General features: G+C 37.5%; 1 protein-coding gene and 1 pseudogene across 1 annotated transcript; both read left to right on the forward strand.

Moving 5' to 3' along the window:
* Positions 1-2751: 2751 nt before the first annotated feature.
* LOC139970357 (U2 spliceosomal RNA) lies at positions 2752-2824 on the forward strand (annotated as a pseudogene).
* Positions 2825-3447: 623 nt separating this feature from the next.
* On the forward strand, positions 3448-19746 carry LOC139969818 (uncharacterized). Its single transcript, XM_071975105.1, has 17 exons — positions 3448-3610; positions 5023-5105; positions 5739-5958; positions 6792-6836; positions 7455-7514; positions 7966-8016; positions 8698-8963; positions 9583-9750; positions 10829-10996; positions 11717-11884; positions 13329-13463; positions 13729-13821; positions 14346-14519; positions 14842-15142; positions 17564-17777; positions 18706-18781; positions 19187-19746. The coding sequence occupies exons 2-17, from the start codon at positions 5088-5090 to the stop codon at positions 19229-19231; spliced, it is 2202 nt and encodes a 733-aa protein (XP_071831206.1). The 5' UTR covers positions 3448-3610; positions 5023-5087; the 3' UTR covers positions 19232-19746.
* Positions 19747-20033: the final 287 nt, after the last annotated feature.

A 20033-nucleotide genomic window follows, 5' to 3' on the forward strand; every position in this document is an offset into this window, starting at 1 on the left:
CTAAAGCAAAAACTTATGGCCCGCCGTTGGGTATGATATGTAGAGGGCGATGGTCCGCAAATAGGTATCTAACATGTATCACACTAGTTTGGCCGTAGTCCAACGCGCTTTCATGTATTACATCGATTATGAAGAGCAGGGACCTGGGTGAATCGGGGCTCATCCCTCATAGAAGCTCATGTGAACGCGCTGTTATAGGCTATACCCCCAGTCCGGCGAACGGTATCTGTGGTAACAATAATTTAACCACAATTAAATACTGTGCATGTTGGACTTTATACCAACCAGCGTATACCGCCCGGTACTGCTTCCCCCTACTAATATCGACAATATTCCCCCACTCACCCCATCCTCCTCCTCCCCATCCAGGCAATGTCTGACAAAAGTCATTTGTGGTACTTGCTGACATTCTGAACAGTGAATCACATAAAAATTGGTTACCTCCCCAGTTATGCTAATCGTGCTCAGTATTTTGACGTTGAGAGCATAAATAGGATGCCATATGTCTCTTAGCAATTCATATCAAGATAGAAATACACAATCGGGTTCTGCTCGTTTATGCATTGTATGTGAGTGACATACTTGACGGAGGATAATATGACCTACATACCGATATCGAGTGAAGAAATTATCCCGAGATAAAAGAAAAATATCGACATAGTTATCTCGGCGCGATAAAATTTATCACGAGATAATCAAAAGATCTCCTGACAATTATCCCGAAATAATTTATGATCTCGAAACATTAGCGTAGCCAGGATTTTTTTCAGTTGGGGGCGCTGGGGGGGGGGGGGCTTGACCATTTCATGGGAGGGCGTCTTGTTACTACTTAAGCGGAGCGCCACCTTATCTGTGCAACCGATGTGAATGCGGACGTAGGTATTACGAAGTGCTAAGTACAGAAGTGATACCCGTCCGTGTCGCGGGCAAAGCGCCACCATGAGTTGGCGCGCAGCGTACCGGAATTTTTAGCTAAAAAGGCCTCCTAGATCGTTGGAAATGACACAATTCCCAGACCTTGTAAGCTGCTCTAAAGTTTTCTCAACATCTTTTATTTTGAGATCCCATGTCTTGATATGGTCATCAAATAGTTCAGTGAAAGTCTGGTAAGTTATACTTTGAAATATCATGACATATCTTTGTGAGTTTGACACCGGCATTGACATTTTTCGACAAATCTGCAAATTGCGCGTGAAAAATAAGGCAAGATTGACTGGGCTTTCAGGTAAGTAACATACTGAAATGACCGAACTATATGTCAAACTGACATCAATGATTGCATCTGAAATATTATTGAGGGGATAGATTGATTGGCCGGTAGTTCTCAGCCATAGTATTGCCTCCTTTCTTGAAAATTTGGTTTCTTAGCGGTTTAACGAGCATCAGGGTACGTCCCAGAAGTGAAAACCCGATTGAAAATGTAACAGCTGTTACTCTAGAGTATCGAGGCAATGACGCCGAGCAATAATGTGAGAAACCTGTATGATGTCAGCAATTTTTACCTTTTAACATCTTCTTTGGCATTCCAGTACCTGGAAACCACCTTTCTATAAGGGTTTAGTATAGCTCACAGCTTGTTTGATCAGTCAATGCGCACTGGTTACATGATCCTGGTTGGCTGTTTGTATCAGTATTTATTCAGGCGCGTAGCGAGGAATTTGCCAAGGGAGCGCGAACCTGTAGGCAAATTATCAGAGCCGTAGATTCGGCATTGGAAACTATCTAAGCGTAGCGCCACCATAAGTTGGCGCGAAGCGTAAAAGAAAATTTTGGCCGAAAATGCCTCCCAGATCGCTGGAAATGGCACTTCCAAGGCCTTGCAAGTTGCATCTAAGCATTTTCTATTTTGAAATTACTAGCGATATCATAAAAACGTACAAAAATATGCTTAAGAGGGGGGGGGGGGGTCGCCCCCTTCGCCCCCTGGCTACGCGCCTGTTTATTAGAGCAGGAATTATATAATTCGACGGTCGTTAACATGAGTTTTCAGTACAGTGCGACTACTGTAGATGTCTTCTCGGCCTATGTGCTATGTCACGTCAGGTTTTGCAGCAACTATAGCCTACTGCCGGTCCGCGGTCGAAGGGTCGTTCATGACTGGTCACCATGGAGATTCGAGACCATTCAGACCAATGATATATTTTTCGCAACATGTAATTTTTTTCGACACCCAAAATCCAAGTGGGAGGGCGACTGGGGGTGACAAGCTTTCATGGGGGGCTGTCCCCCACCCCCCCCCCCGTAGCTACGCCACTGTCTCGAAATGATGTCATCGAAAAATAATTCATCACGTGATACTTACGTGGCTCCTTATATTGTAGGATCCTAGCTTGTTTATCCTATCTTAGGCTAGTCTATTGCTGGCATATATTAGACTATTGTGGTCACTGTTAGTGCTAGTTTACTGAGGATAGCCATCTATGGCATTGTTGGTATTCTATCTATTGTTTACACTGTAAGTTGAGTTATGTTTTGAAGCTTTGTGGCCAGGTCAATTGGAGAGTATCCATGCAGGTGCACATACACTGGTGTGATCCCATGTTATACAGGTGTAGATGTTTGTGAGAGGTGGAATGACCTAGTGGGAGTGGTCAGTGGTCTCCCACCTACCAATAGGATTGTGTTATACTAAGGTGTTGGTTTATGTTAGTGTTAAGTATGTTGAAGATGATGTTACAAGAGAATAATATAGAGCATAGCTCCTTCAGCCTCCAAGCTGTCAACTTGTCTTGTGTCATTCTTTGTTGGTTGATCGCTTCTCGGCCTTTTGGCTAAGATCATGTGTAGTATCTGTTCCCTTAGGGAATGGTGATACACACCTGACGATGATCACACAGTCACAGTCCCGATGCAAGGGGACTGGGGCTGAGAGCGGATCAGTCGTTTGGTAGTTTGGTTTTCGTGCCCAGGTTCTTTCCTGGGTGACTTTTTCTTAAAAAGTATCTTTGTTGGTTGCATATGTTTCAGTTTGTTCTGTTACTGCTCGGTCACTACAATATAATATCGATTATGGGGATATGAAGAAATAATATAATTTTGTGACATCTAATTATTATTTGCTTAACTATACTTCTACTCCCTACACTTGTTTCCGTTGGCATTTATGCAAATGTGTTTTACTTCAGTTTTATTGTTGTAATTAATTACGTAACTGTTTGGTATTTAACATGTATATAAAGTTTGCACGTGGAATTAGACAAGGAGTTGGATTTACGGTACTGCTGTGTTAAGTTGACTTAATTGTCTTATACTTATTTATTCCCCTGACTACACGACAGTTTTGGCGACGAGGATGGCGCAAATTTTACAGCCGCCAGCATTTCTTCCAGCACCGGGATCTCCAGCTATTTCATGGAGGCAATAGAAGCTTACTTTTGAGAAGTATTAATTGGCCATGGAAGGCGAAGATTTCTCGGCTGGCCGCAACTATAGACTGCCTTACTTGTTGGAGTTGAGGGTCAGCGAGTATATAATTCTTTACCCAAACCTGAACTGCCTCCAGATACTTCTAAATTTGACCATACTCTCTCAATTTTGGAAGAACATTTTGAACCTACTATAAATGTTGTTGCTGAAAGATATCGTTTCCGACAGCGGGGTCAGCATTATGGTGAGTCAATCGATAATTACGTTGCCATTTTACAACCACAGAAATGCAAGTTTACATCTATGTAACGACGAAACCGCGTACGTACCATAAAGGTGGCGCAATATCTGAATTGATAAACGCCACGCACCGGCTGGTTTTATCCAATCACGAACGCCGTTAGGAATTGTACATCAATTTTAAACAAATTATTTTGCTGTATTGTTAATGTTACAACGTCATTATTCAAATATTCGTATCAACTACATTAGAAGTAAAGGTAAGAAATCGTTTCAGCCTTATTAATTAAGTTATCGCTGTGACTGGAAAATGCGATACTTGAGTGACTAAGAAACTTTACCTAACTAAACGCAAAACATAGTACGGTTTAGGCCTGGGCCGCCGAGTTACTAAAGACGTTACTCTAGACTGTAGGCCTAACCTATTTAGTAAACAGCCTAACGTTAAGCTTCGACTATGACTGAATGTATGAAAGTCCATCATACTGACAAGTGACATCAGTAATGTGATCACAATGGCCCAACCAAAATATGCTCAATTTCCCATATAAGCCTATTGCTTTCAACATATCGTCCTGTAAAATTTGGTAAGAAATTATCCTAGGCCTATTTCTAAATCTTCTGCTCTGTACTAGATACTTGTTAAAAACCCCTCCCGGGTATCACAACGAGGATGTTGGTGTGCAGCGCAACAGAGCTAATAATAATGCGTGGACAATCTTGTCTTAAACACCTCAAGACTAGGGCTCTCTTTAACGGCCAAGGATTGTGTATTCCAGTCTTTTATGGTCCTAGGATAGAAACTATGGTCCTAGGATAGGCTAGAAATCTAAGTAGGCCTAGGCCTAAGTGTGTAGCAGACCGCTTTCTGTGTTTTTCTAAAAGTTCCAGATAGCTGCTACTACCTTTCCTCAGATATTTTTACTTACCTTTGTTTATTTTCAATCTTGCATGCTTCAACTTTGATACTACCTTGTTTCTATTATTCTCCACCTGTTTTGATCATTTGTACACAAGTTTGCTTCCTTAGTATGCATAACTTCCTTTTATATTCTCATTTGCATAAATTCTTGTTATACATGTAATATACCTTGATTAATGATTAACAGATGGTTTGCTGAATAAAGATTGATTCTGTTCCTGTACACCAGCCTGAAAACATCTCTTTTCTTTCCTTCAGTACTTACAGTTTATATAATTAGTTGGAGTTAACTTGTCCTATTTTCATTTTTCTCTACAAGTGTGTGCACTGAACTAAACCAAATGGTACTACTACTAGGCCTAGGATCCATTGACTAACCAGTCAACTGACAATAACATCATTCACAGAGATTCCTATAGCCTAGCCTGGAAGTGCTCAGTTCCATAAGTAAACTCAGTTGTACACCCAAATGCGTCTTCTTTCTTTCTCCTCAGGTAGCCTTACTTATCTCCTCAGTTTTAGTCCTATTTTTTGGTCAACGAAGACGGAACCTTTAGCCATGTCTGGGATACCTCAGGTACAGTATGAAGGGATTACAAAAATAGATAGACTTACTACAATATGGACCTATCATGTGCACTTTCAATATTCATTCATCGTTACTGGAAAATAATATTGTGCCATCCAGGGAATAAGTTTGTTGGTTTAGTATCAATATTCAAAACTAAACATTGTTTTAAAATGTTAGACTGCATTATTGAAGTTGTATCCCAAGATAAGACATATATCGGTTAGTCCTTACATTAAGTTCAGTCTCTTTGTGAGTCCTGCATTTGGTAGCTTTACATGTCACATCAGTACAGGGAATAATTTATCCAAGGATGCATTGCAAAACGCTATGAAAAGTGGGCAAAATTTTGCACAAAACAAGAATCATAATTTTTTTTAAATAAAACAATTAAAGAGATAAAATTCAGAGCCGTCATGTGTTACAGACAAACAAATTGAAAAATGAGTTAGTTGGGTGAACAGAGGAAGAATAAATTCTTGAATTCTATAAAGAAGAATCATTACAATTTTAGAAATTGGAGAACTATGCTTAGTTGCTTTTACGTATGTAAAGACAATTTTAACAGTTTATAATTTTTTAGAAAATCTACACATATTGCAGGGCAGAATTGACTCTGATTTTCTCTCTTCATATTTAAAGAGGAGAGCGCTCGGAGTAAGAAATGATAATGTGAAAAGTCGACTCCCAATGCTTTCAAAGCTTCCTGTGAAAGATGCTATACCAGTGAGTAGGAAGAGAAAAGTAGAGACCAGCACTGTTCCTGGAGCACCGATAGGAAAGAAACTTTGTACTGACCAAAGGACAACAAAACCAGCTGTTACTGCCAGGAAAGTCACGGCAAAACCAGCCAGAGCGACAGGTAAAACTTGTTAACAACCCCAAGAATAATGTTAAAGCTTTTTGGGTATGGCAGGTTCATGGAGTTCATTTTTAACTGTGCAAATATTGTTTTCATTGTATACTGGCCATAAAGGTAGGTACAGTATGTATTCTGCTATCATTTTGTTTACTTTTCTTCACATGTACCAGATTATGTATCACTATACACTTTCAGCATATATGTAGTTTTGAAAGGACCTGTCTAAGGAAGCCTTGGGGTTTTAGAAAGTTAGAATATTCTCTTAATGATATTTAAATGAATGAAAGGAAACAACAAGAAAGAAAGAATGAAAAACAATGACAAATTAATGAGCTCCTCTAAACTAAAGACATGCATAACATATGACAATATGAATGGATCAATAACATAAAATAATCTCTATACCAAGATATAGCTTATTGGGGTAGATTTGTACAATTAATAATCATAAATTTGATATCCATCTTACTGGGGCAAAAAAGTTATCCAATAATTTATGGTGTTAAACTATTGTAGGCTTAGAGGTGTCCATGTACTTGATGTTAGCTTTGAAAAAAGCTACAATTTGTGTACAAAATGTGTACAATTTATCTATTACTTTATGACAGATTTTCATGTTACACAGACAAGCAGTATATCATCTCTGTTCTAACATTCCTTATAGCTGGTGATGGAGGAAGTAACATTTGTCAACACAAGCAACTGCTGTTTCAAGGCAACTTTAGAAAGCAAAGAGTTGTGATATTTTGCCACTGAGTAAGGAGATTAAATAGATTGTACAACCACTGATAATCTCCTTTCTGTTACTCTTCTTCCTTCCATCTTAAAACCAGGTGTTATCAAGAGAGGACCAGTGACGGCTGCAAAGAAACCTATCAGTAAGTCCAAAATTTTATGCCCTGACACCCCGACGGGAGGCTGGACGGGATCAAGAATGAAAAGCTGTTTTGCTTTCCAGACTATTATTCATGTTCTTTCTAAATATTGTTATAATATCATGGTTGCTGTGAAGGGAAGGGGATGGAGTGGGGGGGGGGGTTGGTTTAGGCTTAAAGTGTTTGTACCATACAATAGACATGGGATTGACTACTGACTCCCGCTCTAGAAATTATTTTATGTGTTTAATAATTGCAAAATAATATTAAGAAAACCATGGATCATCCCAGCAAAGGAAATATGGTTATTTAAACATTACTTATTAGTACGCTGAGTTTGGTGAACTTTAGTTAAAATATCATAAATAATATGGTTTTCTGTACAAAAAATGATTTCAACAATTTTGCATTTGTGTAGTAAAGTTAAAATAATTTGTAAAGAGTACTTGATTAGTTGCTTTGCAATTCCATATGAATAAATTGCCGTCAATTCATAGTTTCTGTCATTGCTATCATGAAAAGAGTTCACTGTTGAGAAAATAGCATAACGAAGTTAAATCGATATATGCTGGACTCTTGATTCAATTTCGTATGATGTTTTTAATTCTCCACCATTCATAGGTGCAACCGCTAGGGGTACCAAAACAGCCCGCCCTGCGGTGAAGAAGCCGATTGGAAATGGTAACTTCATTTTGGTCACACATGTGGAATTCAGTAACTTCAGTCAATATTTTTCTCACTTACCCACAGTATTTTTAGTTTTATTAGAGCCATAAGCATCCCACCCCTCTCCCAGCCTTCCTGTCCCACCCCACCCCCTGTAAGGAACCATGTTGTCATCATATTCAGTACTTGTTTAATTTGAACAATTTCTGGGAATATTTGGGAGGGTCACATCTGTCAGTAGGAGAGTCCTCCTGATAGCTTTTAGCAATTTCACAGGGCTAAGATTTGAGACCAAACTGATGGTCGTCACTATGGCTCCCAAATTAAACTAGTTAATTAACAGGAGAAATTAGAACCAAGCAGGTTGACTGGTAGTGACAGGCGACACACATTTCAATAATAGGAAATTTCAATGTGACTGTCATTATTTTATTTTATGTTCTTCATTTTTCTTTCATGATCACAGCTAACACTAAACAGACTGCTCCTCCTGGGATGAGAAAGCCTGCAAAGAATGGTAAGCAATTGCATCACACCGTTTTAAGTTTTTTTAATCCAGATTCTGGAAGAAGTGGTGTACAGTGTTTACTAAACATTCTTATGTTTATATTAGAGTTAAATTATTATGTACCATGTGTATGTTTATCGTTGTACCCACAAGTCAGCCATTCGATATACAAAGTAGTTTGTAGTGATCGATTAAAGATGTGGTTGTCTTATTATTTTAGTATTTCAGACGAAAAAAAAGCTATTTGTTCGCCTTCACTATCCTTGATAGTGGTAAAGGTTGATAAATTAAAGGAGACACATACTAAACCATCATTATTTTTCTATTTGATAAAGACTGCTGTCATGAATAACTCCTTCCTCTTTTCCTCCATCCCTCCTTTCCATCTCTCCTTTACTTCCATTCCTCCCCCTCCCTCCTCAATCAAGCCTACACACATCCCCTTTAATTAAATGTACTTGTTTCTCCTGAGTGTATTCATTGTGTCAACAATACCAGTCTAGACTCTTCAAGTAGGAAAGTGGCACACTGCAAACTTGGCAGACTTCACCACAATTTACGTGACTTTTTGGGGGTACATAAAAAAAATTGAAAAGACACATAAAAAACCTTCCCCAAGAAGTGCACCAGTTAACAGATCTGTAAACCTATAAATAAATATGCAATGTTCAATCCTTGTGCATCTGACAGGTGTCAAGTCTGTTAAACCAGGATGGGACCTACGCGGCCAAATTTTAGATTTGCAGGCGTCGGTTTCAGAAAAGGAGGAGGAATTATTGGTTGTCAAGGAGACCGCTCAGTCTCATCTGGAAGAGAAAGAAACTCTACAAACTCAAGTTGAGATTCTGGAAGGTCGGATAAAAGAGATAACGAGAGAGTTGGAGGTCAAATCTGGCAAATATGACCTGTTACAGAGGGAGACCATTTCCATGGAGATGGAGTTATCCAATACAAAGGTTTGTATTAGTTTTAAAGATAAACAAGACTGTTCTTTGTCACATGACCCTTACAGAGCTCTCAGAATTGGGTCAAAATGTTTAATGCTGAGGTTAACATTAGGTCAATACACAGCCAGTTGGGAAAATTGTCCCATGCTAATACCACTCTGTACTGTCCTGCCATATCATGCTTGAAAGCACTCATACTGACAGTACAAACAGTTCCTAACCTTTATCTGATCAATAGAAACATGATATTCATACTGCTCATACTGACAATTTAATTGCTCTGAATACAGTATAGAAAAATATTGTCCCTACCGGGTGTCAATACAATATGGTTATTGCAAGCCTGTAATGGTGATTAAACCTGTATACATGACAGTGAGGGAGGAATAGGTGGTCATTCCTCTATGTTCATAAACCTGTTTACATGTCGACAGTGAGGGAGGAATAGGTAGTCATGCACCAGAGTATATCCTTTCAGCTGGCTTCACCAATCGGTACCATCTGTTTTGGTAGAGACTATCTGACCTCTTCACAGGCATCCAGCTGCAGCTTATATGTTGATCTTCATTGATAACTCACTATTCATGTGTTTTGCAACATTTTCTGACACTTTCATCAACATTTACAGGCCACGGTTGAGAGGAAGGAAATGGTGATCAAAGAGAGAGATGGGGAAATCAGAGGACTGAAACAAAACATTGACGAGATGACTGCAACTATAGAAGACCAGAATAAGAAACTAATCGAGGCCGAAGAGACGAGAAAACGTCTCCACAATGCAGTTCAAGAACTGAAGGTAAAGTAACAGAGCATTTCACATCTATGAAATCTTCAGCATTAAAGGCATGGAAGACTCGCCCCAAACTGCGTGCGGCCATCTGAAAAAGTTTCTGTTGCTTGCAAGTGACGTTTGTTTGTGTCGCTACAAAATGCAGACAGTTAATGATACTTTGTTATCTTTAGCTGGACCTGAGATGTCCATCGCTGTATCGTTTGTATACTGTGCTGTGGGTATTGACCGCAGCTGTATGTACTGACTGTACACTAGTGTCTAATTACTGACGGTAGCAAGCTGTGTGTGTATTTTCTGGGATCGATGGTGGTGTTTAACACTTCTGTTACACCTCATTCGAAACAAAGTCAAATTACCGGCATAAGACGTTTCTCTTTGCGCGAGTCTTCACACCCTTTAAAATGAGCATTTCCTTGTTGAACACACAATTATCCACATCCCCGCTCACACATATCCTTAGTAAATGTTATGAATATGCATATACATATCCATAGGAAATGTACTGAATATGCATAGAACATATGTATACGGTACCTAAATGTACATCCCATAAGAAGTGTGTCTGGGTTCGCCTGAACATTTTCCCATAAGTTCATTGAGAATTTGTTCTGGATGTTTCCTGGTGTAAATGATGCCGGCGAGTAAACTTCTGTGCGACAATGACAAAACAGTACAGTTTGTGACTGTTATTTAAAGGAGCATATTGCATATTTTGGGCAAATTGAAGGTTAAAGCTTCAGACTTCGTTTTGCTAAAGTAACTGCATAGTAGCTACATAATGTGTAAATAGTGTCGTTTGGCAATTGAAAGAACATCAATGACTTAACAGAGAATTTTCAGGTCCTTGAAATATTGACATTCCTCTCGGTTGAAAATGTACCAAGTTTGGATTCAGTTAAGTTTTAAATACTTTCCCAACCTATTTCAATCGGTCATGTGTAAGCCAAAAAGAGAAATAATTCGGGACACAATATGTTCTGATAATCTCATTCATACCAAGGCAGTACCAACGTACTCTTTTATGATCCCTGTACGAAATATGCTCAAAACGGCAGTATGCTCCTTTAAATAACAATTGCAGACTACTTTGGAGAGGAGAGAGATGGTCATAAGCGATAGAGACAACGAGATCTCAAATCTGAACAAAACCGTTGAGGATTTGAAGGCGAAAATTGAAGAGCAGCACCAGGAACTGATCGAAGGAGAAGAGGCCAGGAAATCTCTTCACAACACAGTTCAAGAATTGAAGGTAAACCGTAACAGAGCACGCCAAATCTAAGAAAAATCAAACAAAAAGTCAGATCCATTTGTTTCCTGAGTATAGGACAGCAAGTTTTCCAGACCTTGAATGCACAGTCAGGAATTCTGCCTGTCTAAGCTATTGTCTCTCAGAAATTACATTACACTACATACATGTGTGTGTGTGTGTGTGAAATATGACCTCCAGCGACCTACAGAATGTGCCGTTTGATTGTCCAAAAATAAAGTACCAATCAAAAATTGAATTGAATTTTGGGTTTTCTTTGGAAGAGGGGGGAGGGCACAGTGTTAAATGGTTTTGTCTGAGTGTTTGATAATATTGAAAAATGTACACTAAATATGAGGTGACAATGTTGTATATATGGTAGTTGTGTGAGGCTGTTACTTAAAGGAGCATACTGTGTCTTAGCCAAACCCTACAGTATCCCTGTCATTTAGATAGAATAGCTTTCTGTTTTAGCTTAGTATTGACCAGTGTAATAACACCCGAGACTTTGGTCTCAATATAGAAAGGTATTTTGGTGAATATTTACTCCCATGATATTAAGGTGAACACTGCAAAACCAAAAATGTAAAACAAGTAAATAGTGATTTGCTTTGATAGTCTCATAATTCTCTTCCTTGTTTAAGTCATAAATTAAGTGAGACATTTGCCCCGTTACGATTGTTAATTCAAACGGCAGTATGCTCCTTTAACTAACGTTTACAGAGTACGTTGGAGAGGAAGGAGATGGTGATAAACGACAGAGACGCAGAGATCACAAATTTAAACGGAACCGTCGAAGAGCTAAACGCCAAACTTGAGGAGCAGCATCAAAAGCTGATAGAAGGAGAAGAGATGAGGAAATACCTCCACAATGCAGTCCAGGAACTGAAAGTAAACAAAATATACAGTATTAACTTAGGGAATCAGTAGTTGGGAAAAAATGATATTTCAAACAGACAGTTGACCTGTAATATCATAGATATGCAAATTGATGACAAAAAACAAATGTCTTTATATATCTTGTCTTTATATTGTCTTTATATATCTTGTCTTAAAAACAACTTGTCTTTATATATCTGAATACTTTTGACCTGTGACCTTGGATTCTACTGAGCTTTACCAACAGGATTCAGTAAGGAGGGAGGTGTGTGTGTGGGGGGGGGGGTGAGTAATAAAACACACACCATAAAAACCAGTGAATGTTGACTTATTGATTGTTCAAATTATGATGCATCCAATGATGAGATAGAAAATTAGAAAGTTTGATTAAAATTTAGAGAAAAGATTTTGACATTTTTTTACTATTAAGTCTTTTTTGTATACTGATCATATTAAACCCTTGCACCAAAGGCTTCAATGGTCAGTTCTACCTTGTGTGTTGCAATAACAATCGTCTTCATGGCATACACAATTTGTTGTTGTTTATTGTCATGGTTCTACTGGTTTTTCATGACCACATTTGCTTCCTTTTTTTTACAGTAGGTGACAACGACTGCCAAACATTCCACTTTTATCTATCTTGCATTAATTAATTTATGCAGGATAAAATTTATGCAGGAGGATAAAATTCTTTCTAAGGGTTTCTTTTTTCTTTTCTATGCAGCTGTATATTTTTCCCTGGATTCTTTGCCACTCTTCCCCCTAATATTTTCTTCCTCACTAACTTAATCTACTTTCAGACTTTAATTTTCAGAATTTAGGGGTGAAAAAAATATATTTCAACACAGTTGAAAATACACAGATGCTCACCATGTCAGAATTTTTGGATGCATTTCTGACAAGAAGATTTTTTTCTTCCATTCATTTCAAAATTGATTGTCATATTGATATCTTAGCACAGAATTCAAATTCCGATGGAACTGATCAGCTTTTGATTTATTTCGTTAAATATATCAGAATCCTGAATTGCTATTAGTTTAAAATAAGTTAAAGTTATATATTTCTCATGAGAAATACATGTTCATATTATTTATTTTGTTTATGTTCGTATATTTTTTATGTTCATATTTCAACGAACATCCTACCTTTTACACGCCCCCTCTATCACCTCTCTCCTATCAACCTACAAAGCCCCCCCCCCCCCGCTCCTATTAACCTACCATCCCTCCCTCCTCCACTTCAAAGCATATATTTTTCGGAGACGTCCCATTGCTTAATATACAGTATCTCAATATCTGGGGATTAGATAAAATCAGAACCTTGAAGAAATTGCTTTTGAAAACTTCTGAATTCTTTTAGTGCTCTTAAGATTTGGGACTGCATATTCTAGTGACAACAGTTATTATGACTCAATTTCAACCTAGCTATAAATAATGCCCCTTTTCTCTCTATTCAGGGTAACATTCGTGTCTACTGCAGAGTTCGACCACTGCTTACAGGAGAAGAAGAAGAAGCACAAGACTTCATCTCGTTTAGCGAAGATCAGAAACTCTTGGAATTGATCAATCTGAGAGATAGAAGCGTAAATAAGGTAAAACCAGAAATCAAGTGTAAACTCCATGACTAATTGTTTGCAAGAAATTGATAATTTTTAAAGTTCTGTAATTATCCGGGAATATTGAGCCAATATTGTTGCTAGCGCTACCTGACATTTTCACTAAAAATATTTGATTTTTATTTAAATTATTTGAATAAATACATCATTGAAAAATGTTGTTCTTCAAAACCAGGGAAGAAAAATGAAGTACCCAAGTGGAGAATGTACAAACTAAACAATTTATTTCTAACATTCGCAGACTTCAAAGAAACTAGAGTTTTCATTCGATCATATCTTCGGACCAGCCTCTACGCAGTCCGAAGTTTTCAGCGAAATCTCGCAGCTTGTCCAGGTAAGATTAGCCTTGGTCATAGGATGGTGGATACCAGAAAGAAGTATAATAGACACTTGGAATTTGTGTTTGACTTGTATTGTGATTATATGTGCACGACACGATTAGGCAATGTGGACATGTGTGAATCGTATCGCTCAAGTATATTTGTCTTTCTTTTTGGGGGAAATGGGAGTGGAGGAGAAAGTCCCAATTGAATAAGGCACTGCTTCAAAAATAATAGAAAAAACTGCTGACCAGCTGTGCCTATTGTGTGAAACTTTAGAGAGTGAAAGTTAAGATCCTCTGCATCCTACTACTTTATTCATGGTGCATGTATTTGTGTGATAATTAAATCAGAGAATATACATGTGCTTGTACCAAAAAGGGAAATTGGTAACAGCAAAATGGCTGCAGATTTGCCAGAGATACCCACAACATAGTATTTCAAGTAGTAGGACAATAAAATAACAAAAATAAGATCAAATTACAAACCACCTTAAAAGAAAAATTCTGTGTTAATTGATTAATTGTTTTTCGTTTAGAGTGCTTTAGACGGGTACAACGTGTGTATCTTTGCTTATGGCCAGACCGGCAGCGGTAAAACATTCACGATGGAAGGACCGGTGCGAACAGACACGCACCAAGAAGGAATGATTCCCAGGGCAGTCGGTCAGATATTCTTAGCAGCTTCTTCATTGCAAGACAAGGGCTGGCAGGTATCGTCACAATACTAATTCTATACTCCTTCGCTTATTCCGTTCGTATTTTATTGTATAATGTGCAAGTAAGTTACAGACCGACGTAACAGAGTCCATCCCTTGTGAGTACTGAACGCTAATGTGACGACGTTGTGTCAGGTTTACGTAAAAACCAACCCTGTTTCCTGATGGGAGCGTTTTTCAATTAAAACCCATTTGTATTTCACAAATAAACCAAAGTGAAAATGGTTTTGTGTCTTTGAGATATGGATATGTTCGGATTCTTCCAACCTCCTGAAAGATTCAATGTTAAGCATATTTTCCTTTTCGTCTCCCCTAGTTTGAAATGGAAGCTACATTTCTGGAAATCTACAACGAAGTCATTAAGGACCTGCTTGGACAGGACAGCTCCAAGAAACCAGAGATTCACATGGTAGGAGGAAAGTCGAAAGAAGTAGAGGTTACGAATATAGAGAAATATTCGGTGACCTCAGAGGGGCAGGTCGCCGATCTCCTGATGAAAGCCGCCAAAAATCGGGCAGTTGCCTCAACAGCATACAACGAGAGGTCTTCAAGGAGTCACAGCATCTTCAGGCTGAAGATTACAGGAAGGAACAGCATAACTGGTGACAGCACCTCAGGTAATTCAATTTCAATTTCTTTTTCAATTTCAATTTCTTAATTCCAGTATAAATTATAAAATTTATAAATAGGGCACATAAAAAATGATACATAAAAGACGTAAAAATGTACAAACATGAACGCATGAACAAAAAGAAATAAGATGGATGATTAGAAGTTTTAAAGATTAAAAGGATTATAACAGAGATTCTAAGAACCCATTTTGAATATAAATGGCTGCTCTGTAGATAAATGAGTTCTTAAAAAGCATAATTCTAAAAGTTGGCAAGATAGTAGGATTACGTAGATAATCTGGGTCCTATTCTGAGAGAGGGAGGGTGGCTAAACGTTGTTATCCATGTGCTGTCTTCTGCCCTGCAACACATATGAATACTAACTTTATCAAAGCCCTAAATGAGTGCTATGCATGTTTCCATAGCCAATTCCTGTTGAAGAGGTTAAATATAATTTTAAGTTATACTTACTCTCGACAACTATGTTCTAAATGATCCTCCGACGACCCAGTCGCCTCTCTGACTATTTCAATTGACTGGTTCAACTCTCCAGTAATGGTCTAGATGAGTGAGCTGTATATGGTCAAAATTTGGCTTCGCAACTATAGCGCTAGCACGAGGTAGATCTGCCAAGTAAATATGATGCAGACTAGACACGCAAATACTCGAATAAGTAAGGCAAAAATGACAACAGCTGGTCATCCCACACTGTGTTTCTGTGCTGATACATTGTTAAGATTGATGAACATATCAAGTTCTGCTGAGCTGAGACTGTAATTCACTATACAGAAATTAAAAAAACCAAGCCCATATCTGAAAAGAAAAACAAAATTGTAATTAATCAATAACCTACGGTATTTCCCCAAAGTTAGACACTTGTTGAAAACTAGAACATACTCCTAAATCACTTCTTTAAATGACTGAACATTAAAAGTGACTCCATTTGATTCTGTAGGGCTCATCGACCAGACCACTTTCTCATACATCAAAATTTAAATAAATTCAATGAAACAAAATTTAATAATAGCAAGGTAAGAATAAGATATATTGTAAAAATTAAAAACTCATATAAGTCAAAAATGAAGAAGAGAAGGAAAGATGTTGCTTGCATTTACTTACATGTAACATTTTAGCGGCTTGTAAGATGTGACCAGAACGTACATTCGCAAGTCAAACTTTTTGCCACCGATAAGAAGAGGGTTGTCGATGAATCTCGAGATGACATGTGAATCTCGTGCTGATGATGCTTGGAAGCTAAAAATGAATCGTATGTTAGTTATCTAGCATTGAAAATAAATCATGCTTTCATATTCTTCAGTCCAGTTGAAGTTAAAAAGAATATTCACTTGAAAAACCTTCATATATTCTCAAACAGGATATTCAAAGGTTGTTTGTAATAAGTTCCATTTACCATTATTTGGATTCTTAGGCCATTGATTGACATTTAAAGGAAAGAAGGAAACATCAAATGGACTTACTCTGAAGTCTGGCTCTCTCGGGACCATTTCTTAAGTTGAGATAATTCGTTGATTTGAACGATACCAATGCCTCTCGCTACAAAATCAGGAAACAGATTAGTTAAGAGGAATGTTTGCATATATGGTCACTGCACTGTTTTCAAGAAATTTCACCTTGGCTTAACCTCTAAAATACTCATTTAGGGCTAAACTGATGCAGATGTGGTGTTAAAGTTACATTGTAGGTAGTTAAAATAACATTAAATACATGTATGAAAAAGATCATCTAACTCAACCAAAGCATGTTCTTTTTCATTTCATAAAACATCAGAGCCCCCTCAGATGCTTAAAGGTTCATTTCTCAAAAATTCCAACTGAAGAAAGAGGAATACTTGCAGGGCTAACAGCAGTGTTTATGAAAGCTCTACAACAACATAGAATTAATTCCATAAAGCCTCCCTATAAAGTGACAATGCTTTCATGTCAGTTATTATAAGTTTGTTTATGTGAGTTCCTCATGTGTGGGTGCATGGTTTCAATGTATAAAACAAAAACAAACAAAAAACGGTTGGCATGTGTCAAGTTTATTTTCCACTTTCCATATATATAAACAGTAACAGAGTCAATGAGTGATTTACTTACATTAAGATGAAATAACAATAAACAAAGTTCAAAATATGCTAAAATGGAAGTGGAGGAACCAGAAGTAAGTAGAGACTTTTTGAGTCTGGACCCTTAACAAACAAAAGAGAATTTCAAAAATCACATAAGTACAGAGAGAGTAAAGAGATAAGGAAATACAGAGAAAAAAATAAAGAGGAAGCGAAGAAAGGTAAAAGCAAATCCATACAAAGATTTTGTCAAGCAAACATGTTTTTGTGTGATTACTCTGTCAATCACACACAAAACATGTTTGCTTGACAAGGTGCCTCATCCCAACCGTTTTTTTTTTTTTTCTTTCTTGCTCTAGGTACGTTAAATCTTGTAGATCTGGCTGGCAGCGAGAGGCTCCCCGAGGCGGGCTACGAAAAAGAGAGGCTAAAGGAAATGAAAAATATAAACCAGAGCCTCAGCAACCTCGGCAAGGTCATTATGGCTCTCTCGAATAAAGACAGCCATGTACCATACAGAAACTGTAAACTGACTCATCTTCTTCAAGACTCCCTGGGAGGCAACTCAAAAACGTGAGTTGTTCAGATTATTTGCTGCTCCTTAATAGTGAGATATTTAAACATCAAGTCTGTCAGAATCAGACCATAAGCATGATGAGGATTTGTCAAGATTTTTATACATTTTTTATTTTTATACCTCTTTTATTCCGAAAGTTTGACACAGTGAGACATCATACTTCAGGCAGTGTTTGTGGAAATCTCGAAATCTTTGACATTTTAAAAGTATGCTGAAACAATAAACAAGTTATGGCAATGTGACAAGGTAGATGTAATATATCCCACTATTTCATTGTACTGATGAGATGAAATGGTGTAAAAGTAAGTTGGCCTGACGTTTCGATCCTAGCAGGATCTTCTTCAGAGGCTAAATGACAAGTAACAGTAACTTTCTTCTCTCCATCCCTTGTCTACCAAACCCCTTACATCCATCTCTTTGTGTTCACCATGCTCATTAACCTGTCTGTATTCTGTGCGTGTTTTTGTCCCTTCTGTTACTGTTACTTGTCATTTAGCCTTTGAAGAAGATCCTGCTAGGATTGAAACGTCAGGCCAACTTACTTTTACACATTCTCCTACACAGGCTCTCTAGTGGATAAGCAGTTTGCTAACAGTTTTATTTTATTTTGAGATGAAATGGTATATGATTTTAGAGTAACCAACACAGCATGTAACACATACAGTAGTTACGGCATCTGAATGTTTTGCATATAGTCTTACTTGTGCATATAAACATAGTAGTATGGCATTATGTATACATCTTATGTTTCACTGAATTCTTTACTTTCTAGGAAATCTTTTGGAGCATAATGATAACCTTGTAGTAGCTAAGAGAAATTTAGGAAAACATTAATCAAGAATGGAGTATTTTAAGTGAATCTCTTTTTTTTTAGAGAAAAGGAGTATTTTAAGTAAATTTCTTTTTTCAATTTTTTTTTGACAGTTTAATGTTTGTTAATGTTTCACCCAAAGAAGAATGTTTCCAAGAGACCCTTTGTTCCTTGCGGTTTGCAGTCAAGGTAAGAAATTAGGTTGCTTCAGATTGGATGTTGCTTTTTTTTTTTCATTTTTAAGATTTTCAAACTAAGTGTAGTCACCAAACATTACTTTGTTTCAGTTAATCTGACACAAGCTCATTATAGAGCCATTGACTTTTCTACAAACAATGTTACAAGCAACTAATCACAGAGTGAGTTATAGATGGGAGATGCTCATGTTTTGTAAATGCAATTTTGTTACATAACAATACTGTGGCTTTCTTCCCTGAAGGATCCCCCTTCTAGGGATATAACTAGGTAACCCCTTATATCGTTAGCAATCAAACCTGAAAAATGGTCGGTCCACAAATATCCACATCTTGAAACTATGGTGTTACTTATATTTGTCCAGCTTGTGGAATAACTTTGAACATGTTTTATTTACAGGTAAATAATTGTAACATCGGCACTGCTCAGAAGAAGGTGAAATGAAGATTCTCCTAGCCGTCCACCACCTGATGACGATGAACAAGACCATCAGTTTGTGTCACCATGGTAACACAATGTCTCAGGGTTGCCAAATTTGACCTATATCAGCAATTTTTTATCTCTTTTTATATGGGGGGGTGGGTAAAGTTTTTTAGTTTTCAATGTAAAGAGCCATACCATATACAGCAAAATCAGTAATTTAATAGTATCCTTAGTTTCAGACTCCACCGTAGAGAATTTAATATATATGTGTGTTTGATTTCTTTAATTGTTTGCACAAACTGTATGTAAATACACAACAAAGTAGATGTGAGTTGACCATTTGAACTTGTATCAAACATTTTGTCTGGTTGATGGCTAAATTGAGTGATAGTGACACTGCCATTGTAAGGTCACCTTGGTGATGACCTTTGACATATCACATGATCTCCATCCTCTAATTGGACACACACACAGAGTAACACTACAGTGACATATTTCCTCACAACTAGTAACTGGAGGAAGTTTACTAATTGCATGCATAGAAAAGTAATGTTTCCAAATATTGTGAAAGCTTAAAAGGTTTCCTGTAGCACTTGCATAGTGTAGGTAGTATATGCCTCTCATGAAGTACAGGTACATAATAAATTGCATTTTAGTTGGTATTTATGCTGTATAGCAGATATTCTTTAAGGACCTATCCATGAGAGTAACTATGAGAAAATTCAGGGAGAAGGGGCCATAGCCACCCCCCCCACCTCTTCTGAAATGATTGCAGCAGAAATACTTTTACTCAAAATAAGGTAAATAATGATTGATAAAATTA

The sequence above is a fragment of the Apostichopus japonicus genome, chromosome 7, assembly GCF_037975245.1.
Source record: "Apostichopus japonicus isolate 1M-3 chromosome 7, ASM3797524v1, whole genome shotgun sequence".
Lineage (NCBI taxonomy): Eukaryota > Metazoa > Echinodermata > Holothuroidea > Aspidochirotida > Stichopodidae > Apostichopus > Apostichopus japonicus.